Below are 24,743 nucleotides of genomic sequence, written 5' to 3' on the forward strand. Positions count from 1 at the left end.
TCCATGTCGGACACATAGACTGGCTGCTTCCTGAGCACACGCCCCCTCCAGGCCCGGGTGAAACCTGAAGCCCAGGTACATGCCCTTGACTGGGAATAAACCAGCCACCCTTTAGTGTGTGAGCAGACACTCACCACTGAGCAACTCTGGCCAGGGCAGTTACTTTCTGAAAGCTGTTTCTCCCAGAAGCCAGTAAAGACCTTGATGCAGGATTAATGTGGTTACTTCAGGAGCAGCAAGATTGGAACAGGGGAGGGGGCCACATCAGATGTCAGTCAGGAGCATGAAAATGTGCAGGCCCCCTGTGAGGCCTCACCCACCAGCCTTCACACTGTGTCCTGGGCACAATACAGTGACTGATGAGAGAAACAGTACCCGGCATGATAGGTCACTCCACGGAGGGCTGGGACTAACCCTGGAGGCTCAAGCATCAGTCAGGATGAGGCCTGGAGGAAGCTGGAGGTTGAGGTGGGTGGTACTGAGCAAAAAGGAAAAAAACCTCCTGGACAGACAACAGTGTGGTGATTGCCAGGGGGAGGAGGGATGGAGGAAGGTGGGGGAGTATGGAGGGGGGGGGGGATAAATGGTGATGGAGATTTGACTTGGGGTGGTGAACACACAATACAGTTGTACCGATGATAATTTGTAGAATCATGTACCTAAAAGCTGTAAAATTTCATCAACCAGTATTACTGCAATAAATTCTAAAAAACTTTAGGTACAAAAACAGAAAACAGAGATTTTGGGGGCTAACTGAATGTTCTTTAGTATTTTTTAAGATTTATTTTTAGTGATTTCAGAGAAGGAAAGAGGGATCGAAACATTAATGGTGAGAGAGAATCATTGATTGGCTGCCTCCTGCATGCCCCCTACCGGCGATCCAGCCTGCAAGCCGGGCATGTGCCCTGACCAGGAATCAAACCGCAGTCTCCTGGTTCACAGGTTGACAATCAACCACGGAGCCACACCAGCTGGGGCTAAGTGAATGTTCTGAACAAGCGTGAAATGCCTATGAAACATCGAGGTAGAGATGCTGACTACGCAGGGGGGCTCCAGATACCGATCCAGTATGGGATGCAAATGTGAGACCAACAAAGACAGCATCAGAGCCACTGAGGACTGAGACAGCTGCAAAACCCGATTCGCTGCAGCACCAGCCCTGGGACTCTGGCCTGGTCAGCTCAGAACAGAGCTGGCCTGTGGAGCCACACTGCTGCCTGCGGGTGGCCCTTGCTCAGGAGGACAACACCAAGGACCGCACTGGGCTGAGCCTGGACTCCAGTACCCGACACTGGCACCATCTGTACTTTGTCTAACACAGGCAATTGCACACACTCTCTCATCCACTTTTACTGTTTTGTTTTTATTTTCACTATTTTTTTCTTTACCTAAGCACCATCCAGTGTAACAGCATGCCTTTCCGCAGTGAGCACCAATGTGCAATTATGCAGCTTCCCTCTCACCCTCGGCCACATAATCTAACCCTGAAAACTTAGCAAGACCCTCCTGCCACAGGCTGACACCCGTTCACTGCAGACGCCTTTTTGGGCAGCCCTCCCTCTTCTAGCAGCAGGAACCACTCATCTGAGAACCTACAAACGGGCCTTGTGCTTGTCAGACAGTATTCAATATGCTGGCCTCACATCTGACCAGCAGCCAGGCACCAGGTTAACAGACCAGCCCCACATCCCTCCAACTGAGTGAGCTCCAGGCAAACCCCTACACCCTGGGGAGGGGGCAGCTGCAGGATGGCAGGAGAGGCTAAAAGAAATTGAACCTAAACTCTTCGTCTGGAACGTCCAGGGTGGCCTTGGCTCCCCTTTCCAGGCGGGGCCTGCAGACCCTTCGGCTCTTCTTTCTGGTGGCCTCACCTACTGGCTGCACACGGGCTGATTGGGCTGCTGTGGGAGAGGGGACAGTGTCAGACAGCAACAGCAGCTAACGCCAACTGGACCCATACAACTATAACCACTTTGTACAAAGGAACTGATTAACTTCTCACAATGTTAGGGCAGGTATCACCTTCACACCCCACGGAGAAGCACGGAAATTCACGGCTCTCCCACCCTTGCCGCCCCATAGAGGCCCGAGTTCTGTGCTCCCCCTCGGCAGCCCTGCTGCTCTGAGATTCTTCCTTTCACTCCCTAGGCGTTGAGTCTGTCCCCAGCTCCTCACCAGTCTTGAGAGCCCGCAGGGCTTCGCGCCACTCGGCCTCCATCTGAGCCCTGTAATCCCCAAACAAGGAGCGCATCAGCTGCCTCTTGCGGGGCAGAGGGATTCTTTCGCTGCGCAGGGTTCGGATCGCCCCGATAGCCTGCTCTTCTGCAGATAAAAAGGAAGGACTAGAGACCTCCTCCATCCTCACCTCCTACGCAAAAGCACCAAGTCCAACCCCTGGCCGGCAGCTGCGGCCAGTCCTGTCACAGTTCACCTCCACCCAACTCGACGAAAGGACCGCTCACTCTGTTTCGGGCCGGGTCTCTGCATCTTGAGGCCCAGTTCCAGCTGCTCCACGCACCAGGCCAGTTCCCGAGCCAGCTGCTCCGCCTGAGGCAGATTACAGACAGTGGCTGTGAGAGGCTGCCAGGACCCTGAGGGCACCCCCCGCCCCGCCCGCCCGCCCTGCCTTAACTCCCGCAAACCCCGGGGGGCTCGCACCCAGAATGCACCCGGGGCCTCCATCCTTCCCGACGGAGGGCCTTCCTTGCCTGGGCCTCCGGGCTTGGGAGGGATTCCTCTGGGGCCGGCTTTTCGCAGGCCTTCCCGGCTCCATTCGACACAGAGGCCTCATTCCGGCTTTTCTTCTTCTTTTGCTTCCTAGAAGCTGCTTCGCCTTCGCCGCCTACGGGAGGCGCCCTGGAGGAGTCGTCACTGCACACGGGGTGTCCTAAACAGGGACAAACCGGGTGAAACCGGACAGAGAAGGACGGGGGGCGGGGGGACCAGGGACTGCGTGGCGCGGGCGGTACCTGGGGCTGGGGCCGCCGGTGTCTCCCGAGCAGGATGTCCCAGGGTCTGGAGAAAAGGGGGCAGCAAGAGGTTCACGAGGGGCAGCCCACGGCCCGAGGCCTCGCCACCCACGCATCCTCTCGGCACCGCTCACCGCCATGCGCTGCAGTCGCTGCCGCCGGCACCTACGTAGCTACAGTCCGCGCGTGATCCGCTCTTCCTCCTCCTTCTCCTCCTCCTCCTCCTCCTCCTCCTCCTCCTCCTCCTCCTCCTCCGGAAACACGTCTGCAGCGCGGCCCGCGGTGGGCGGGACCCACAGGGTGGGCGGGACCCACGAGGTGGGCGGGACCCACAGGGTGGGCGGGACCCACAGAGTGGGCGGGGTGACAGTGGGCGGGGCCCGCGGCGGGCGGCTGCAGGCGGGACGCCCTCTGGAACGTTTCCGCGCACCCACTAAGTGCAGACGCTGCTCTGGACGAAATGACAGGCGCAGAGGAGGCAGCTGGCTCTCCCAACTCACCTTCCAGCGGAGCAGCAACAGCAGGTAAACAAACGGGAAGAGCCGTCCCGCAGCGTAGCGCTGTCAATAGTGGCCTAGAGTCGGCCAGACTCCCTGGGGCAAGAACCAGGTAATATATTTAATGACAAGTGACAGGATTCGAAAAGGTAATTTGAACCCTGGCGGTTGTTGCTCGATGGTTAGAGCATCTGCCCGCGCACCCAAGGATCGTGGGTTCGATTCCCGGTCAAGGGCATGTACTTGGGTTGCAGGTTCAATCCCAGGCCCCAGTTAGGGCACGTGAGAGAGGCAAACCATGATGTGTCTGAAATCAATGTCTTTCTTCCTCTCTCGCCCTCCATCCCACTCTCTCTAAAAAGTAATGGAAAAAATATTCTCAGGTGAGGATTAACAACAACAAAATAGGCGACTTGAATGAATGAAGAGATATTCCATATTACTGTATTTGGAAAATTTACTATTATAAGGCTATTAATTTTCCTCCAAATAAGCCTATACACTTAACAAACTTAACAAAATCCAATAAAAACACCTGTTTTGATTTTTTAAAAATATTTTTGTTGAAAGTATTACATGTCCCCCTTTTTCTCCCATTGACCCCTTCTAGCCCACCCCACCCCCACCCCCACCCCCACCCTCCACCCCAGACCTTCACCACCCTGTTGTCTGTGTCCATGGGATATGTATATATGCATACAAGTTCTTTGCTTGATGTCTTCCCACCCACTCACCCTCCCCCGTCTTCCCTCTGAGATTCCCCAGTCTGTTCTACGCTTCTATGTCTCTGGATCTATTTTGTTCATCGGTTTATATTATTCATTAGATTTCACATATGAGTGAGATCATGTGATACTTGTCTTTCTCTGACTGGCTTATTACGCTTAGCATAATATTCTCCAGGTCCCTCCATGCTGATTCAAAGGGTAGAGATCCTTCTTTTTTTACTGTTACATAGTATTCCATGGTGTAAATGTACCACAGCTTTTTTATCCACTCATCTACTGATAGACACTTGGGCTGTTTCCAGATCCTAGCTATCAAAAATTGTGCTGCTATGAACATAGGGGTGTATACACTCTTCTGATTGGTGTTTCGGGCTTCTTAGGGTATATGCCTAGAAGTGGGATCTGAGACCCTTCAGCCCTTGAGCCAACGCTCTAACTACTAAGAAAAACCAGGTAAGGCCCAGCTAGTATCATTTTTTATTCAAAGGTTATGTAGATACTGTCTTGTAAATTACAATGCTTAAAGGTTTTTAAATCAGCTTTTTCTGTATTTCTAATTTTGAAAGTTTAATCTGCCTGTATAATGCATACCGTAAACTATTGGTATTCTTTATGTCTAAGTGTGTCATCAATTTTTGTAAATGTCCCATGAAGAGTTTCAGGAGGTGTATAATGTCCGAGGAATTTGAGTTTTTCCATCTATTGGTTGTAATCATTTGATTGAGGGATTCAGGACTTGCACGTGCAATCTTGTTTTTTTATCAAGCTACAGTCTGTTCAGATTGTAGGAGTTGCGTATCAAGGTCCACACAGAGGCATATCTCATTCTACCTGCATTTCTAATCGGTGTTTTTTCTATTTAGTTACCACCCCGTTAGTTGCAGGGACGGGTTCTGACTGCGGCCACCCGGCTGGGGTTCCGGGGCGGACCCTCCGAGTCGCTGCGGCCTCCAGCCGCCGAGAGCGGCGACACCGGTCCGGGCCGCTCGTCCCTCCGACAGGAAGTGGGGGCGGGACTTCCGGAGTCCGCCTCCCGGCCGAGTCACTGAGCGGCCGCAGCATTGCCGCTTCCCCGAGCGACCCCCGGACCGTGCCGACCACCGTCCCGCGTGATGTCCGTGCCCACGCGGTGGGTGCTGGCCCCGGACTATCTAGCGCAGACGGGAGGGGGGCGTGGGAACCGTTGGCGGAGGGGCGGGGTCTGCTGGGCCTGGGCGCGTCCGAGCCCTTGCGGGGGTCAGGTGGCGCTCTCCGAGGGTGCCCCGCGGCGGGTGACCTTCCTGCCCGGAGCCGGGCACCGGGACCCCCTGGCGCAGCTGCGCAGAGCGACTGGGCAGCTGTGCGGTGAGTGCTGTCCCGGAGCGTGGGGCGGGGGGAGGGAGGGCCTCGGGGCCTCGGGAAAGGTGGGCTGTCGCGCAGCACCGGATGCGCTGCTCGGAGGCCTCGTCAGGGGTGGATTCGCTCTCCGGACGGAGAAGGGGTTCTGGGGAGTCGGGGGAACTTGCTCTCTCGTGGGAGTGGGGTGAGGGGTGGGTCATGCCCTCCTGTGGATGCCTGTGCTGGACTGGTGACTGCTTGTCCTTCCGCCTGTCCCTGTTCAGCACCAGGTTGAGCCCTGAGCCCTGAGAATTTGCTTCCAAGTTCAACGGCAGCATCCAGTTTCTTGAGGTCGTTGCACTGAGGGCATGTTTCCTTGCTGACTCCTTTATCTCCGGGAGGCCCAGTCCTTGCACGTGACCCCTGTGGCTCATAGTCAGCGATAACGCGTGTCATTTCTTAGAGTTCAGGAAACCCGGGCGCATAACCTTGATTCCCTCTGCAGAGTCTGTTTTACTGTGTAATGTAGCAGATCCACAGATTCCAGGCATTCAGATGTGGACATGGGTGGGACGGGCATTCTGGCTACCACAGATTGGGTCTATGTGTCCTCCTGGCCAAGATCCCACATGTACTGGGGTGAGCAAAACAAGATCTAAAGTGACCACAGTTTGTTACACTTGATAATGAAAAGACAAGATGTAGCTGAGAATAGTATGGAAGGGTGCGTTAGAAACTGGGAGGGGCTGAGTGGCTGGCGGGGAGACACTTCATAAGTCCTTTTCTACCTTTTGCACTTTGACCATATGGTTGTGCCCATTTGGTGGCAGTGATAATGATTTCAAGAATCTTAAAATTAAATGAACTGCTTGAATATTGCAAATGACCGAGTCTCCCCTTGGGAGCGGGAGCGTGATACCCGCCCCACCCCACCCCCCACACACACCATGGAAGCGACATCTGCTCTGTTCTGCTGCCGCGTGGACAGGTGTCTTAAGTCAGTGCTCTCCCTGCTTTGAATTTCGTCTATGCCGTCCTCCTTACCACCTTTACCAAGCTGATCTTCCTGGCACGGTTCGTTAGTCCTGTCTCTTTCGTAATATAGAAATGTGGCTGGTACCTCACCATAGACAGCCAAGGCTTCTTATGGGCTGCCTCCCCAGTAATCCTGTCTCTGAGCTCCATCCACACTTCTGTCCCATCTCACACATGCCTTCTTCCACCTTTCTAAGCAGGTCTGGCCTAAAACCCTTCTCTGCACCTGGTTTAAATGCTCCCCAGCCCCAGGGCTCCGCCCCTCCCCTGCTGCCTCGCCCCAGAACACTTGCCCATCTCACTGATGCATTTGCTATGATCTGTCTCCCCACTGAGTCCCTGAGTCACTCTCACTGCTGTATCTACACAACATCCCCAGAACAAACCCTGATTGGCATATGGTGGTTGTTGGGGAAACACTGAAAAGATGTTTCCAAGATGAAAAATCCAACTTGGCCAGGCAGCTCAGTTAGAGCATCGTTCTGACACAAAAGGCTTATGTAAAAGCACATATAAGAATCAAAATTGAATGCATAAATAAGTGGAACAACAAATGAGTGTTCCCCCCCCCCCACACTCCCTTTCTTCCTCCCTCTCTCAAATCAGTAAAAAAAAAAATTTAAATCCAGTCCATAGGTTGGCAGGCAGTGGTAGAGGGATCAATGTACCTATTGATGGTACAGTGTGAAAAAGGAGCTAAGTAAGGGGTGTTGCCCAACTCCTGGGTGAGCTACTGGACGCACTGGATTTGCACAAAGATGGAGCAGTAGGATGGGTGGGGGAAATCAGTGTCACTCACTGTACTGCAGTGACACTGAGCTGGGAACCACCCCCCCTCACCATCAGCAGCCAGGTACTGGGACCAAGTTCCCCACTGGTGCCCTCCTTCTGGAGGGACTTTGTTTGTGTCACCCTGCGCTCCCCATTAGTTGTCTGTATTATAATTGGGGCAGAGTGCGTCATGAACTTGAGGGACCAAGGCTAGAGGCCAGAAAGGAAGTTGGCCTGGACTGGCTGCCCTGGTGTCCTGAGTGTGACACTTTGTCGTGTGTCTATCCAGGTGGGAATGTTTTGTCTTCCTGCTCAGAGGGAACAGTTAGGGCTAAAGAGATGAGCCCAGTTTGGGAGTCTTTACAGGATAAGGGTTGTAGATGCCTCCCATCTGGACACATTAACAGGAAGTTGGAGTAGCACAGAAGTGAACCCTGGAGCACCAATGCGAAGAGGGAGATGAAGAACCTTGGAGGGAGCCACTGGTGCAGAGAGGACAGCCCAGGAGGGAGGAGAGGAGGATATCTACTGTGGATGCTGCCAGGAGGGCACAGCTCTGACAGAACTGACCACTAGGATGCCACCACGATGACCATGCACCTGTATGCAGCACAGGCTGCCCCTGACTACCCAAAATCTGGGGCTGCTGGTCCTCCTGTGAGTGGGTCAGGTGGTCCACCTTCAGGGCATTGTCAGGAATGAGGGTAGGCCCACAGTGGGTGAAGGCTCTGTGGGGCTGCTCTCTGCCTATCATGGCAGGCCTGAGCTCTTCCCGTGTGCCCACAGGGCACTGTGTCCCCACCTTGCCCACCTGGGGCTCTGGCTCAGGAGTCTGTCCCTGTGGCTGGCTGACACTCCACTTGGATCCACGGTCAGGGACTGTGATCCCTGAGACCCAGCACCAGGTTCCCCTCAGGCCTTGGGGTGCAGGGGGAGGATGGTCCCAGGCCTAACCCTGCTGCACACTCAGCAGTGTCCTTTCTGGCCTCCAGGGCCCAGGCATGCCCAGCCTCAGAGCTCGCCCCGAAGAGGCAGAAATGGAGCACTCAGTTCCTGGACCGTCCCCTTGGACCCCTTCAGCCCAGGCCTGTGTGAGTGATGCTACCACCGCGACCCACACTGCATCTGCATTCTGTGATCCACTCTACTGCAGTGACACTGAGCTGGGAACCACCCCCCTCACCATCAGCAGCCAGGTACTGGGACCTAGTTCCCCACTGGTGCCCTCCTTCTGAGGGGACTTTCTGTCACCCTGCGATCCCCACTAGTTATCTGTGTTATAATTAGGGGTGGAGTGCTTCATGAACTTCAGGGTCCAAGGCTAGAGGCCAGAAAGGAAGTTGGCCTGGACCCTGGCTGCCCTGGTCCTGAGTGTGACACTTTGGTTTCCCCGCCTGACATACAGGGTGCAGTGTGACGGTTGCCAGATGATCCCTGTCTGGCCCGACCACCAGGTGGTGATAGTCCTCTTGCCTCAGAGCTCTGCCAGGTCTTGGTCCTGCCCACTCTTCCTTCGCACTGCCCAGCTGCTGCCATCCTCTTTAGAGCCTGACCAGACAGTCCTTCCTAACCGCTCACTAGCCTGGCTCTTCTGTGCACCTCTCAGTGGCGATCAGGATGGTTACTCAGTATTAGCTTTCTTTACTGGGATCTGATGAGGGCTGTTGTACAAGAGGACATTCTTGTGTCCTACATGGGACTGTTATACTTGGGACATCTGAACGGAGTACCCTAGTCAGAAACTGTGGCCAAGGAAGGCTGGGCTAAGGGCAGAGATGGTGTGGGGCAGTCATGTGTAGGTCAGAGAGGAGAGGCGGAGCCCAGGAGCAGTAGACATTCCCTAGACACCTTGAGGCTCCTGATCCTGGGGTTGCCACAGCATAGTGTGTCTGGACCATGGGTTGGGTGATGCATGGGTGTGGTGGGCAGACAAACTGAGCATGTAGCTATGCCAGGTCTGCATTGAGAACAGAAGCATCCAGACGAGCCAGGGAGACAGTGCTATTGTGGTAGCAGATTCCTAAAGTTCCAGGTGGTGGTGACCTTAATTGGAGGACAGGTTGGAAGGTGACGGGCCCAAGGAGGCTGGGAAGTGCAAGAGGGGTGTCCTTTACCTATCCCCTCAGCACTACTGACTATGGCCAGACAAGGGATTGCCCCAGTCCTGGGACGTGAGCCCTGTTGGGGCACAGTCTGGGCTGCAGGCGACAATAAGGAGGAGTGGAATTCAGAGAAGGCCTTTCCAGTGAGGTGTGTTCCACACAAGGCAGACCCTAGGGGAGGGTATCTACCATGCTTGGGAAACAGCAAGAGCAGGGTGGGGTGAGCTCAGGGAGGGACTAGGAGGATGAAGTTCTCTGCTTTCACCAGGCTGCCTATGGGCAGGAGAGGAAGGTGGGAGGCCAGGGGCTTGACTCAATGTCCAGGCAGGAGAAGACAGCAGCAGTATGGCCTGGGTGTCACAATTTGAATGAGATAAAGACTCAAGATCTTCATTCAAATGAGAGACTCAGGGGAATGAGGGTTCCTTGTTCCTTCAGGCATGAAGAGACAAGAGGGAGGTGCCAAAACCCTTCTGCTGTGCCATGGAACCTTCAGAAAGATGGGCACAGCCACCTAAACATTGTACCAGGGCAAGAAATTGTTCAGCGGACACTAGTCACATTTGCAGGTTTTAGAAGGTAAAGGTGGCTTTGGCAGGACAGGACACGGTCTCTGAAGGCTCCTGTGTTAAAAAGGACAGAATCTGATATTGCACAGGAGTTCACACCACACAGTTGGAACCAACTTTGCTTCTCTGGGCCCACCTCCCCCATAGAGACTGCCCACAGCAAAGCCCAGAAGCCACTAGTTAGCACTGAGTGAACAACATGGGCCAAGAAGCTTACAGTGTGCATCATGGAAAAGAAGAACGGGTGAAATGTTTACCAATGTCATGCAGGGCATGCATGACATTCCTTGTACAGGGGGGAGGGGTGAGTACCTGGGTTTGGGACACACGCCAAGATACAGACAACAGGACTTGCTGATGACCTGCTGTGGGTGAGAAGAAGGGCAATCAAGGGGCCTCTGGGACTTTGCCCTAAACCAAGCATGTCAAACTCACGGCCCACAGGCCGCATGCAGCCCACAACGAATATTTTTGTGACCCAGTCAATATAACGGTATGTAAGAAACGTTTTAATAAAAATTTTGTAACTTAATTTTTACAATATCCTGTTATACATAATTATTAATAGCGAACTACAGCGTTTACTAACGATTGATTACTATAATCCTGTTGCATTCATTTCCCTTACCCACTGGCACACCATTTCTCTCCACTAATGCTAGCAGCGAATATTTTAGCAGCTGATTGCACATCATTAGTCTTGTACTGACTTGTTTGGTGTTCACAACAGGAAATATTTCACTTTCAGAGAAAAAGAAAGATGGGTTTATTTGCGTTACACTTATTAATTTGTGCAGTTATCCAGTGTCTGATAAGTTAATGTTCAAGAAAAAAATATTACTTTTTATTAAAATATCCTATTATTTTATGTTAACAATTACTCATTTATTTCAGCCCTTTGTATTTAGCGTGTCTCTATTGAAATAAACCTACGTTTCCATGAAAATTGAAGGTTTTTTGTTTTGTTTTGAGTTTTTTTGGCAGACATAAATTAAACCTTGTTTAGTTGGCCCGTGTTCACTTTTGAGTTTGACATGATTGGCCTAAACCAATAGATAGACTTCAGGTGATTTCCTGAGATGTGGGTACTGGGGCAGGTGGCTAAAGGTTGGTGTTCACTTGCCATACTACCTTGTCCCTTTGGAACTTCCCTGACCCTCCCTGGTCCCTTCGAGAGATCTGGGACTGCCACCCCCAGTGGGTCCCACCAGACTGTTATTTTCCTGTTTCCTTCCAAGTGACTTTATGTTTGTCATTTCAGATTGGGACACCAGGATTGAGGGCAAGGAGTTTCTTCAGAAGGAAGATGTTTCTGAGGATTTAGGATCGAAGGCATAAATATTAGAAAACTGTACCAGTGATGTTTCCCTGGCACCTGAGCTTGGAGAACTCTGTGAGGACGTATTAGAAAGAGACTGGGGAGTCCCTGATGACACGAGCCAGGTGCAGTCCCTCTTCGGAGAGGAGGACCTCGCACCAGTGGCAGTGCTCCTTACCAGCCCCTTAGGGGAGAGAGAGATGCACTGTGATGATTTTGAGAGAGACTTTAGTCGGAGCCAACACCCAGCGGCATATCAAGGAATCTCTGTGCAAGAGAGGCCACATCTGTACACGTGTGGCCAACACAGCATGGACCTCACTAGCCACGAGGGTCCCCACACAGCTGAAAGCACCTTCATATGTAATGAGTGTGGGAAAACCTTCAGAGGAAACACTGATCTAATTCAGCATCAGATCATCCACACTGGACAGAAGTCCTTTGTAGGTAATGAATGCGGAAAAGCCCTCAGCCAGAATTTAGTTCTTAAAAATCATGGGAGGTCTCCTGTGAGTGAGCCCTACCAGTGCAGCGAATGTGGAAAAGCCTTCCATGTGCACTCAAACCTCATTAGGCATCAGGTCAGCCATGGTGGAGAGAAGCCTTACGTTTGCAATGACTGTGGAAAAGCCTTCAGCCAGAATTCCAGCCTTAAGAAGCACCAGAAGTCTCACATGAGCAAGAAGCCCTATGAATGCAGTGAGTGTGGAAAGGCTTTTAGGCGGAGCTCAAACCTTATCCAACATCAGAGAATTCATTCTGGGGAGAGGCCTTATGTGTGCAACGATTGCGGGAAAGCCTTTAGACGGAGCTCCAACCTCATCAAACACCACAGGATTCACACAGGCGAAAAGCCTTTTGAGTGTAAAGAGTGTGGGAAGGCATTCAGCCAGAGCTCACATCTGAGGAAGCACCAGAGGGTACACACTGGAGAGAGACCTTATGAGTGTAATGAGTGCGGCAAGCCATTCAGCCGGGTCTCCAATCTCATTAAGCATCACCGGGTTCACACAGGAGAGAAACCCTATAAATGCAGTGACTGCGGGAAGGCATTCAGTCAGAGTTCAAGCCTCATTCAACATCGGAGAATTCACACTGGAGAGAAGCCTCATGTGTGTAATGTGTGTGGAAAGGCCTTTAGTTACAGCTCAGTGCTCAGAAAGCACCAGATAATCCACACGGGAGAAAAGCCCTATGAGTGTGGCGTCTGCGGGAAGGCCTTCAGCCACAGCTCCGCCCTCATTCAGCACCAGGGTGTGCACACGGGTGACAAGCCCTACGAGTGTCAGGAATGTGGGAAGACCTTTGGCCGCAGCTCTAACCTTATCCTTCACCAACGAGTTCACACTGGAGAGAAACCCTATGAATGTACCGAATGTGGAAAAACCTTCAGCCAGAGCTCAACTCTCATTCAGCATCAGAGAATCCATAATGGATTGAAACCCCATGAGTGCAACCAGTGTGGTAAAGCCTTCAACCGAAGCTCAAACCTCATTCACCACCAGAAAGTTCACACGGGAGAGAAGCCATACACATGCACTGAATGTGGTAAGGGCTTCAGCCAGAGCTCACATCTCATTCAACACCAGATCATCCACACTGGGGAGAGGCCCTACAAGTGCACGGAGTGTGGGAAATCCTTCAGTCAGCGCTCAGTCCTTAGCCAGCACCAGAGGACTCACACTGGAGTGAAGCCCTACGACTGCACTGCCTGTGGGAAGGCCTTCAGCCAGCGCTCAAAGCTGCTCAAGCACCAGCTGACCCACACCAGGGAGCGAAGCCGGCCCCCGACGTGCAGTGAGGCTCACTCCCCGCCCTCCACCCACAGTCTGTTCACAAAGCTGTGACCTTCCAGGGGGGTGTTTTTCACACCCTTTCTCCCTCGTCCCTCCTGCCATTGCAGCCACCTAAGGTGACCTTTTGGTTCTTTTTCGTTTTGTCTTTACATGTTATGAGCCATGTTTGTTTGGAGGGAAAAGATGATAGAGGCTGCAAATTTATGAAGAATTTATTACTGTAATCAAATATAACAAAAAAAGTAAATAGGCATTTCCTTCAAGGTAACCACAGAAATTCTTTTGTTTGGTCATTAGTCACACAAGGAGGGAGTCCTTTGTCAGTGGCCGTAATCCATGTTCCGTTTACATTAAATCGGGTTGAGAGTATGTCAGGTCTGACTGCTGCCACCCACCCCCACTGTGGTGTGTACTCATTACCAGCAATCCCTCGCCTTCCTGTCCATTCCATACCTGGACACAAGTCTCCCCTGCTGCGCTCTTTCCTTTCTGCCTGTCTGTAGTCTGACACCACGCTTTCTCCTCACAGCTCTGCTGTGACTCACGCCCCTGCGCAGGGCTGCTGCCCAATGACAGATGCGGCTCTTTCCCTGCCTCCAGTTCTGGCTTCACAGTCCTGGCTGTCAGCACCACAGAGGACAGCTCTCTCCTCGCCCCACCTGTTCTCCCTACAACTCCCAGGCTGGGGTTTTTCCCCAGGTCCATTCATCACCAGACATTTATAAAGCACCTGCTAGGTGCCCCTAGACGGTGGAGAGTGGCCCTCAGTTTCCCAGAGCTGTGTCCACGCTCCCTGAGCAGGGGGACTTGATCTAAAAGCAACACTTGCCAGCAGGAGGCTCCTGGTCACCAGGTGGCAGGTCTCAACCTGGTGGTGTCATAGGGTGGACAGGCCCCTCCTGCATTGTCCCAGGAGGAGAGGAGGAAATGGATAGGTGTCGGCAGGGTTGTAACTATGGTGGGAAAATAAGGGTTTGGCTTCTGTTTTCAATGAGGAAAGAGGATGTAGGCGGCTTGCAAAAGGTAAACCCATGGGCTTGGGCCAGAATGGGCTGCCTGCCCTGATCTCAGAGACCATCCAAAGTAGCCCATCATTGCTCACTCACCCCAACAGCCCCCAACCCGTGTCCCCAAGGTAGCACTCTAGAAAATGCCGCACCTGCCCTGCTCCCGCTAACTCGCTTGGTCTTGCTGCCTCCTGGAGGCCTCCAATCTGCTGACCCCTGTGCCCCCTCTCTGGCTTCACATTTCTCCTCGTCCAGCCTGAATCCGATCCTTGCTTTTTCCAGCGAGTGCTTGTTGGCCCTCACTGGGATACAGCAGGAAACGACAGACAAATGCTGTGCTTGAGGAGTTAACATCTAGTGCCGAGGACATGACCCAATGGTCTGCAGTGTAAACCAGGGAACGGGGTCTGGGACGACCTTGGCCCCGAGCTTCACAGTCCTCAGCAGCGGAGACGGTGCTCCACTGGCGGGGGAGGGGGGGCGGGGGGTGGGGGGTGGGGGGGCGTGGTAAACGGAGTTCCCTGGAGAAAGCTGCTGCTCACGACTGTTCGGAGGACGCTGGCGCAGCACCGGCCCGGCGTCCCCGGCTGCCTAACTACAGAATCGCGCACGTCCTCCCACTGACCTCCTGCCTCGGCCTCGGCTGGACCGAACCCCTCCAGCACCGACCTGTCCCGCTGAGCTACTCCTGAGCCCTCTGGGCCCCACAGCACATGTGCCAGACTGTGGGTCACAGGCCCACGGCTCCTCCCAGGCAGCCAGGACCGTCCCCCTCGGGCCGCCTCTTCGGAGTGCGCGCCAGCGCCGCGGTGCCGCCCACCGCCTCCGGGGAGCTCGTCGCACACACACGCCATCGGTAAACACCGGTGAGGCCGTCGCTGTCACACATGACCACCGCAAGGCCCTCGCTGGGTACGGAGCAGTTGGCAGAAGCTACGTCACGGAGGGAGTGGCAACCCGCACCAGCGGAGGAGGGACCCGCCAGCCCAGCGCAGAGGCCAAAAGCCGGGCGCGGGCGACGTGCCTTAGTCCCCAGGGAGGGCGCTGGGCGGGGTGGGGGTCGGGGAACCGGAAGCTCCTAGGAGGCTGCCGGAAGTACGGCCAGTACGAGGCCCGGCGCGGGGTGGCCTCTCTAGGCAGCGCAGAGACCTCCAATCTAGTTGGCTCCGGAGCGCGCGCCTCGCTGTCACTTAGGAGAAAGGCGCAGCGAGGGGGAGGCGGGGCCGACGTCTGGCTGGAAGATGTCGCGCTCTAGGATTGGTGGTCCAGACGAGTGGGCGGGGACTAGGGAGGCGGGGCCCCAGGGATTGGTGGATGCACAGGCGAGGAGGGGCGTCCCCTTTGTCCCAGAGCGCTGCGGACGGCCGCCCCTCGGGGTGTGAGGCTGCGGTGTGGACGGTGAGTGGGGGCCGATTGGCGCGGGCGAGCCGGGACCTCTCCCTTCACCGATGCGGGAGCCGGCGCGTCCCCGCACGGGTCCGGTGCTTCCCCACGAACACGCACTGCCCCCTCCCTTCGCGCCAGTTCCCTCCCTTCCCCGGCCCCCAGCGAGCCCCACCCCCACCTTGGCCCCGCCCCGGCCCCCACTCCCCTCCACTGCGCGCTGAGGCCCTTCCCCGGGCCCTGCCCCCCGGGCGGCGGCCTTGCCGGGGTCCGACGGGTGCGGCGGGTCCGGCGGGGAGGGTGGTAGGCCTCGGGGGCGCCGGGCTCCACGGAAACCGCCTGAGGGGCCCGTGGACGAAGGTGCTTCTCGCCGCATCGCACACCCTCCCTGCGTTTTTCTACGGACGCCGTCTTTTTCCTGTTACTTTGTAAGAGCCTGTTTTCAATCAATGAGACCAGCGTTTTCTAACATAGTTTGCAGATACTCCCCTTTTTCATCACTTGCTTAACATTGTAGTAGACAACAATAGGCAATAATTTTCGAAAAATAAAAACGTCGTAAATATAAAAAGTGGGAGTCCTTCCGCGAGTAGCTGCCATGCGCGCGGAGGAGGCCCCGGCTGATTTGCTTTGTGTCCTTTCGGGATCGACCTGCGCTTTTTTGTTTTTCATCTAAAAGGAGGCTCCGACGCGCGGCGCTTGGGTTTTCTCCGCTGCCGGCCGCCCTCTCGGCCCGATCGGCTGTGAGCCCCGGGCCCCAGCGGGGCGACGGGGCGGGGACGAGATCGAGGCCCGGGCCTCCTCCCCGCCGTGCGCCTTCTCGCCAGGTCAGTGTCTTCATTTCCGTTCCGGAGACAGAGGAGGTGGTCGCTGCCCTGTGTTCTGGCCTCTGTGTCTCCTTTGGGACACGCCAGCTCGTATTTTCCATTTACGTTGAAAACGTTCTAATCAAATGGTCGTTCTGTTTGGTTTGGGGTTCTTTGAGATGGAAAACAAGTTTTTAATGGTCAAATATTTACCTTTAAGGCTTTGTGTTGTTTTAAGGGCCCTCCCCACTCCAAAATTACTTTTACAATACATCCTTGTGTTTCTCTGATCCTTGTAAAATGTTGGATCCATCTGGAATTTGTTTTGGTGGGGTGACCTGGGAACCCAGCTTCATTCTCCACCCCACCCCCACCCCTCTAAATCATGCTATTTCTAAGTCTACTTAATGAATAAAATATATTTTCATTGAATTGGGAAACCACTGCTATTGTGTATTAAATTCTTACATGTCTTTGGGCCCATTTATGGATTTTGCGGCCCGTTTGATGTACATAAAATTTTTATTTTGTGAGCAGATCTGCCCCCCAGGCATTCTGTTTCGGGTATTTAGAAATGCCCTTCCTACTGAAATGAATGAAAACTTACCTGCGTTTTTATTCAAGTTACTTTATGATGTAATTTAAAATTTTAACTCCTATTCATTAATTAGCCTAGTGGATTAATTAGACTATAAAGTAGGAGATGATCTGACTTTTTTGTCCTATTTTTTTGATTCTTTGCCTTGGCTCTACTTTCTGAGAGATTTGTTGAGCTTTGTGTAAAGGTGGTTTCATTTTTCTCGGAGCACTGAGCCCTTTGTCCTGGCGCCATGTACTGAATCGTCTTCCCCACGGCGACTTGAGTCCTAGATGGGGCCCTGCACTGCGGTTCTGAGCCGCCTTCTCCTCCAGGCCCATCTGGCTCTCGCCCAGGCTTTGCGGGTGCAATGGCCAGGACCAGCAGCATTTCTCTAAGTTTATGCTAACCATGTTTCTTGGCCATTTGTGATTAGAATCTTTTCCCATGTTTTCCATTACAGGTTGTTAGTGTAAGGAATCTAGCAGCTTACATGTAAAGTTGTGGTCACTCGGCCGGCTCAGAGCTGCCTCTTCTGAAGGTGCTTCCACCCTGGAAGGCAGTATCCGTGGACGTGAGGGGACAGGGCATTCCAGCATGAAAACCTGGGGGTGGGAGGAGAGGGGGAGGGAGGGAGTTCTGAGAGCCGCCCAGACTAGGGACTCGGAGGGCGTCGTCACAGCTTGTCACCGTGAGTAGTGACTTTGGAAGAACAGGCATGCTTGCATTAAGACCATCAGAAATGGCTGCTCTGCCTGTGGTGTAGCCTGTTCTCTGTCTCTATGCTTCACTAATAAACTCACTTTTGCTTTAAACTCTTAAAAAAAAAAAAAAGACCATCATCCATTCCAACAAGGGTGTTAAGCTCCTAAAGCTTAGCTTACAAAACAAAATAATAATAATAAAAGGTTCCAAGCTCTTTGCTTCTCTGCAGTCCCCTTTTTTAGATCTGGTCCGTGTTTTTATTCATCTTTCAAAAGACTCATTGGAATTCTATTAGCGGTGCATTGCACTTATACACGCAGGTTTGGGGGAAATGGGCATTTTGGGTGAATAGAGGGGCAGCTGCCGTGAGTTCAGTGTGTATCTTCTGGAAAGGTGTCTGGATAAACAGGCACCCATATCTCGTGTTTTAAAGAGAAAGCAGGGTTATGGCACTCTCTCCAGATGGCCTACAGTGCATTCTCCAGATGGGTGCCTCTGTTGTTCCTGGTGTAGTCTGCCTGCTGGGCTTCTGAGTCCTGCTGCAGACCCCTGTCAGCACTCCAGGAAATGGGAACCCCAGTCCTGTCAGGACAGCTCCTGGCCCCCCCTTTTTTCCAGCACTTTAGTGTAACAGATATCTCAGCTTCAGTTGTCCAGGACCTGCCTAGGCCTCCCTGTCAGATGCTTAGACCAAATTCCTGAGTCACTCCAGACTCACTTTATCAGAACCCGACCTCCCACGAGGCACCAGGGCTGCCAGGCACAACCAGGCGTAGCTGAGGTGTCAGTGTAGCCACGGAGGGTCATGGTCAAGCCAAGCATGCAGGGCCTGGGGTGGGGTCCCTGCAGGAGTGTGGGCCTTGAGCAGAGCCATCCCTTCCCAGCCTCTCCTCTTTCGGGGGTTGTCTCTGGGGGCAGCCTGGCCTAGCACCCACACCAGACCAGAAGACCGCTTGGCACCTGTGCACATGCGCTTGCAGAGGCTCTTGTCCTTGTCGGCAGGCTGTGGGCGGGACCTGGTGCAGGGGCAGATGGCCCAGAGTCCTCAGGCGCACAAGTGTCCCCAGCTTCCCAGGGTCTTTACCTTCCTGGGTCCCCTCCCAGGAATGGTGTGTTTCTGTGGCTCCTGAAGAGCCAGGTCAGACCTCACAGCGGGCAGGGCTCCCGGAAGTCGGTCTGTGGGGCAAGGCCAGGCGGCTCATGTGCTCCCTCCTCTTTCTCAGCCCAACAGGCTTCTTTGAGTTCCGTCTTCCTCAGAGACTCCAGGGGACGGGCAATGGCGGCAGCCGGTCTCCTGCCACCAGCAGCAGGACCCCAGGTGAGCTGCCCCTGAGGCCTGTGTAGCTGCATTTTCTTCCACACTCAGGGCTCCTGCTGCAGCCTCAGCATCAGCACACCCCCTGAAGTCCATGGCCCCTTCCTCTCACCCCATTAGCTCCCAGGGCACCCCCATGTGTCATAGGGCTTTCCCCCAATTTGGGGGTATACCTCACCCCGTGTTACTTGCACCCACTCTTTCTTAGACATGGAGACTTAGCCTGACCTACAGCAGCCCCTGTCATTTCAGGTGAAGGTGACCTTTGAAGATGTGGCCGTGCTCCTCTCCCAAGAGGAGTGGGACCAGCTGGGCCCTGCTCAGAGGGGCCTTTACCGACACGTGATGATGGAGACCTATGGGAACGTGGTTTCGCTGGGTGAGGCCCTCAGCAGGCCAGTCTGTGTCTGTGAGCTTCCCGGGGCTGGGCCACTCCACAGGGAGGCTGGTGTTGTCTCCCACCTGCAGGCTGCTCAGGTGGGGTGGGGACGCTCTAGCCCAGGGGTGGGCAAACTTTTTGACTCGAGGGCCACAATGGGTTCTTAAACTGGACCGGAGGCCGGAACAAAAGCGTGGATGGAGTGTTTGTGTGAACTAATATAAATTCAAAGTAAACATCATTACGTAAAAGGGTACGGGCTTTTTTTTTTTTTTAGTTTTATTCATTTCAAACGGGCAGGATCCGCGGGCCGTAGTTTGCCCACGGCTGCTCTAGACAAAAGACCTTCCTTCCCGTGAGCAGGACTTCCAGGAACCAAGCCCAATGTGATCTCTCAGCTGGAGCGAGGAGAGGAGCCCTGGGTCCTGGACGGGCATGGGGCCAAGGAGAGCTGGGGCCTAGGCAAGGACAGTTCGGGTGAGTGAGAGGAGCTGCCGCACCTGCCCTGAGGGCTGAGCATGTCCCAGTGGCTGGGCGTAAGCAGATGGCTTCCACCTGGGGCCTCTCCCAGGAAAGGAGTCTGGGTTGGCGGGACTGAGCCAGGAGAGGCCACTGGAGATGAGTGCACACTTGTGATTCTGCTTTCCGGCACGTCCTTACGGGAGATGCAGAACAGGAAGGTTACCTGGTTCATTTAGAAAAGAGCGCAGCACCCTACTGTGGAAGGGAGGTTAACCTGACCCTGTGGTGAGGCGGAAGCACACTGAGATGATGAACAGGGAGCCCACCATCCCCATGTCTGTGTAATGTGCTGGGGTCCCACACACTAAGTGAGACATGTACACACACACAAGACTGAAGCTAAAAACAATTGGAAAGAAGAAGAAAGGGATTTGATTGTCTACTTGGAAACAGGTTGATTAGAATTCACAGTCAATTAGAGACAAACTCAATTTTACTTTATTCATCAGCAACAAAGGTGTGATATTTTCTCCAGTTTTATTGAGATAAAACTTATCTGCTGTCCTCACGACTGCCCCAGAGGCTCCATCTCTGGCCTAGACTTGTCGGCTGTCTTGCTCCCCAGCACACTCTACATGAAGAGCTCACAGCCCCCCGAGCACAAGTCTGTAGTCTTGTGTCTGTGGGATTAGTCTGTGCGGTACATGTATATTGCCGTCTGTCTGGTGGGGCTCCCTGAAGTCATAGATGGTCCTGCATTTATTTCTGCTCCAAATGGCCTCTGGGAGCCCAGTGCACAGAGGACTCAGGGAGGGCAGGGCTCAGGCCGTGCTGGCCTGTCACCTGCTGCCATGGGCCACATGTGCACTTCACACAGGAGTGACCTCAGGCTGGAGGTTGCACCTTTCAGCCTGGACACCTCTCTTGTTTGACACCATTGTGCTGTTCCGTCCTCAGCCCGCACAGCCGAGTGTCCCACATCTCTGTGGACATCCCTCGGCAGCCACCTTCAGGGGTACACCTGAGCTGAAATTTGAGTGGGTTAACATTTGAGTTAACATTTTCCCTTTGGATGTGTGGTTTCAGAATGTGAGAACAAGGGAAGAAACCAAATTAGTCTGAAGCCATTCATTTCAGAGGAATTATCCGTGATTCTGGAGAAAACACCCCCCGGGTGGATTGATCAAGGAAGTTGCAAACCTGAACAGAGCTTCTGTCTGAGCCCAAGTCCTGTGGGCCCCCCTGAAGTTCAGGTCTCCAGCCCAAGCGAGCCACTTGATCAGCAGCCGGCCGCTTCTGGCAGGGAGAGACCTTACAAGTGCATCGAGTGTGGGAAATGCTTCGGCCGGAGCTCCCACCTCCTCCAGCATCAGAGGACCCACACCGGGGAGAAGCCCTACGTGTGTGGGGTATGTGGGAAGGCCTTCAGCCAGAGTTCGGTCCTCAGCAAACACAGGAGGATCCACACAGGCGAAAAGCCCTACGAGTGTAACGAGTGCGGAAAGGCGTTCCGGGTGAGCTCAGACCTGGCACAGCATCACAAGATCCACACAGGAGAGAAGCCCCATGAGTGTCTCGAGTGCCGCAAGGCCTTCACTCAGCTCTCACACCTCATCCAGCACCAGCGGATCCACACGGGGGAGCGACCCTACGTGTGCCCACTGTGCGGGAAGGCCTTCAACCACAGCACTGTACTGCGCAGCCACCAGCGGGTGCACACCGGGGAGAAGCCCCACGAGTGTGCGGAGTGCGGCCGGGCCTTCAGTGTCAAGAGGACGCTGCTGCAGCACCAGCGGGTGCACACCGGGGAGAAGCCTTACTCCTGCAGTGAGTGTGGGCGCACCTTCAGCGACCGCTCCGTCCTCATCCAGCACCACAATGTGCACACGGGCGAGAAGCCCTACGAGTGCGGGGAGTGCGGCAAGGCCTTCAGCCACCGCTCCACTCTGATGAACCACGAACGGATCCACACAGAGGAGAAGCCCTATGGCTGCTACGCCTGCGGCAAGGCCTTCGTGCAGCACTCCCACCTGATCCAGCACCAGCGGGTGCACACCGGGGAGAAGCCCTACGTTTGTAGCGAGTGCGGGCACGCCTTCAGCGCCCGGAGGTCTCTGGTCCAGCACGAGCGGATACACACAGGTGAGCGGCCCTTCTGCTGCACACAGTGCGACAAGGCGTTCAGCCTGAAAGCCACACTGATCGTGCACCTGAGGACGCACACGGGCGAGAGGCCCTACGAGTGCAGCCGCTGTGGGAAGGCCTTCAGCCAGTACTCAGTGCTCATCCAGCACCAGAGGATCCACACGGGGGAGCGGCCCTATGAGTGCGCTGAGTGTGGTCGTGCCTTCAACCAGCACGGGCACCTGATCCAGCACCAGAAGGTGCACCAGAAGCTGTGACCTTGGCAACCACAAGTCTCTCTCACACTTGGGCACACACTCGGGAAGCCCCCAGCTTAGGAGAAGCTCTGTCAGCTGCATAGGAAGCCCTTTGGTAATGGAGGGTCACAGAGTAACTCCAGGGAGAAGCACTGTGCTCATCACTCCTTGGGGATAACTTCAGAGGTGCCGATTTTATTTTTTTCAACGTCTTGAAGTCATATTGGAGAGTAATCACAGTTGTAGTGGATTTCGGTAAAGACAGTCATAATTCTCTAACATCACAGTTTGTTTAAATTGAGAAACTAAGCCCTAGCTGGTTTGGCTCAGTGGATAGAGCATCAGCCTGCAGACTGAAGGATCCCAGGTTTGATTCCAGTCAAGGGCACATGTCTGGGTTGCGGGCTTGATCCCGGGGGGCGGGGGGGAGGGGGGGCGCGAGGGGGCGTTCTGGAGGCAGCCTATCAATGATTTCTCTCATGACATTTCCCTCTCCCTTCCTCTCTGAAATCAATAAAAATATGTTAAAAAATAATCAAATAAATTGAGAAAGTAAAGGAAATTAAGGCATAAAGATTACTGTCACAATAAAACTAACTTACATCCCAAATAAAGGTTTCTTCTTAGAACATTTCATGCCTTTCCTAAACACAATGATTGTAATTATTGCATTTAGAATGTTGGACTATTTTCAGTACTCTGTTAAACCACTTAAGTATCTGTGGGTGAAATGATACTAGAAAGTGTCACCAACCAGCATCATGTAAAAAGGCTGGAAATCCTGTGTGTGTGGAATCTTCTGTTTTGTATAGAGAAAAAAGTAGTAAACATTAGTGAGAAATTATATAAATTTAGGAAAACCTTTACTTGGGGCTTTAAATTCATTCAAGATCAGAAGGGATATCCTAACTTTTTATTAAAAATTTCATCTCAAAAGTGGATCTTTTCCTCAAAACCCATCCTTATGACCAACAGACCCTGTGTCCCAGAAATCATGGGATGTCTTGGGTGTCTGGGCCCCATTTGGGTGGAGGTGGAAAGCTCTGCTCAGCTCTAGACATGATAGTTGCTGCACCTAGTGGGTGCTGCCACACACTGCTGTTTCCAAAAGATGTGACTTAAAGACTTATTTGGTGCTTATAACAAACGTCTCAAATTCAAATAGCTCTTTTTCCTATCAAATATTTCTGTTCCTAAGTTTAAGGGATTTTGTTTTTCTTTTTTTTTTTTTTACTAGAGGCCAGGTGCATGAAATTCATGCATGGGAGGGGGGTGGGGGGGGTGTCCCTCAGCCCGGCCTGCACCCTCTCCAATCCAGGACCCCTCAGGGGATGTCCAACTGCCTCTCGCCCAGGACTTCTGGCTCCTAACCCCTCTGCCTGCCTGCTGGATCGCCCCTAACTGCTCCCGTGCTGGCCTGATCGCCCATAACCACCTCTGCCTTGCCCCACACCCGGGATCCAGGATTCCCTTCTCTGGCCAGCTGCAGGCACCCAGGACCCAGGCTGGCTGCAGCCGCAGAGGACCATGGGCAGGCCGCTTCACCTGGGCTGCAGGCGCCGGTGCCTGGGACTGCGGGGCAGGCGGATTGTCCCTCTCCCAGGCCGCAGCCTGGCTGGTCCCCATTCCTCTCTTGTGAGCTCATCTGTGCCTGGCTGGTCCCCATTCCTCTCTCCCCAGTGTTGAGTGTCTGAGCTGTTATGGTGTGAGGGCATGATGACCATTTGCATATTAGCTATTTATTATATAGGATTCCTAGTTCCACGAGAGTCTGTTATCCATTGTCAGATACAGTAATGAATCTGGTTTATTAATAATTTTTCAAAGATTTTTCTCTAAATTTGTATCCATTTCTCAGGAGAGATGAAGCACTCTGCCGTCGGCCCTTCAGTCCATAGCAATGCCTGTGCCCCTGTGCAGACCCTCCTGAGGAGCTGATCACAGATGTTACCATCAACCCTTCAAAGCACAGATCTAGCCCTCCCTCGTGGACCCCTACGCAGACACAGTCCTAATTCTGTGGGAGAGTTAGAGTAAGAGCGAGACATGTTGACGGCAGCATGAGAATAAGTTCAGTTGCATTGTGCTGTTCAGTGTAGAGACTACCATTAGCCTTTTTAAAAATATATATTTAAATATATCTTGTTGATTTTTTACAGAGAGGAAGGGAGAGAGAGAGACACATCGATGAGAGAGAAACATCGATCAGCTGCCTCCTGCACACCCCCCACTGGGGATGTGCCCGCAACCCAGGTGCATGCCCTTGACCAGAATCGAACCCGGGACCTTTCAGTCCGCAGGCCGACGCTCTATCCACCGAGCCACACCGGTTTCGCATGGTTAGCCTTTTAATCAGATGCCATGGACCTCTTGGTGAGCCTCAGGCTCCTTGTCCATGGCGCTGGGAGGTGAGCACAGCGCCCTCTCCCTAGGGCGGCTCCTGGGCTGTGCATTTCTGCCCCAGGAGTGGGAGGCAGCACACCAGCTGCTGGATCATGTAGTGGCCCTGGCATCAGAGGCCAAAATGATCTCTGGGGTTCCCCTCGCCCTGATAAATGCCTTCTCAGCCATTACTTCCCAGCTCTGACTTGTCGGCAGCGTTCAACACTTTTATTTCAAAGTCTGC

General features: G+C 53.6%; 3 protein-coding genes across 6 annotated transcripts; 2 read left to right on the forward strand and 1 right to left on the reverse strand.

The window, feature by feature from the left end:
• Nucleotides 1–744: 744 nt before the first annotated feature.
• LOC308533626 (UPF0488 protein C8orf33 homolog) lies at nt 745–3,227 on the reverse strand. Its single transcript, XM_081111670.1, has 6 exons — nt 3,104–3,227; nt 2,970–3,015; nt 2,709–2,887; nt 2,463–2,547; nt 2,176–2,322; nt 745–1,901 (listed from the first exon to the last, which is right to left on the reverse strand). The coding sequence occupies exons 1-6, from the start codon at nt 3,107–3,109 to the stop codon at nt 1,762–1,764; spliced, it is 603 nt and encodes a 200-aa protein (XP_080967796.1). The 5' UTR covers nt 3,110–3,227; the 3' UTR covers nt 745–1,761.
• Nucleotides 3,228–3,271: 44 nt separating this feature from the next.
• Nucleotides 3,272–13,495, forward strand: ZNF16 (zinc finger protein 16). 4 transcript variants are annotated; one of them, XR_013997034.1, is made up of 6 exons: nt 3,272–3,493; nt 4,575–4,647; nt 5,058–5,323; nt 7,725–7,974; nt 8,310–8,513; nt 9,858–10,939. XR_013997034.1 is itself a non-coding variant. In XM_081110897.1 (5 exons), the coding sequence occupies exon 5, from the start codon at nt 11,507–11,509 to the stop codon at nt 13,151–13,153; it is 1,647 nt and encodes a 548-aa protein (XP_080967023.1). In that variant the 5' UTR covers nt 4,525–4,647; nt 5,058–5,323; nt 7,725–7,974; nt 8,310–8,513; nt 11,250–11,506; the 3' UTR covers nt 13,154–13,495. The 4 variants fall into 4 exon arrangements, 3 of the variants coding, with proteins under 3 accessions (XP_080967025.1, XP_080967023.1, XP_080967024.1); XM_081110897.1 differs by lacking the exons at nt 3,272–3,493; nt 9,858–10,939 and adding an exon at nt 11,250–13,495 and having other exon boundaries at nt 4,525–4,647; XM_081110899.1 differs by lacking the exons at nt 7,725–7,974; nt 8,310–8,513; nt 9,858–10,939 and adding an exon at nt 11,250–13,495 and having other exon boundaries at nt 3,431–3,493.
• A 1,956-nt stretch (nt 13,496–15,451) lies between these two features.
• Nucleotides 15,452–23,050, forward strand: LOC308533105 (uncharacterized protein). Its single transcript, XM_081110901.1, has 6 exons — nt 15,452–15,507; nt 16,172–16,319; nt 18,804–18,898; nt 19,148–19,274; nt 19,638–19,751; nt 20,823–23,050. The coding sequence occupies exons 3-6, from the start codon at nt 18,857–18,859 to the stop codon at nt 22,136–22,138; spliced, it is 1,599 nt and encodes a 532-aa protein (XP_080967027.1). The 5' UTR covers nt 15,452–15,507; nt 16,172–16,319; nt 18,804–18,856; the 3' UTR covers nt 22,139–23,050.
• Nucleotides 23,051–24,743: the final 1,693 nt, after the last annotated feature.

This window comes from Myotis nattereri, assembly GCF_964212035.1.
Source record: "Myotis nattereri genome assembly, chromosome: 17".
NCBI classification, from domain to species: Eukaryota; Metazoa; Chordata; class Mammalia; order Chiroptera; family Vespertilionidae; genus Myotis; species Myotis nattereri.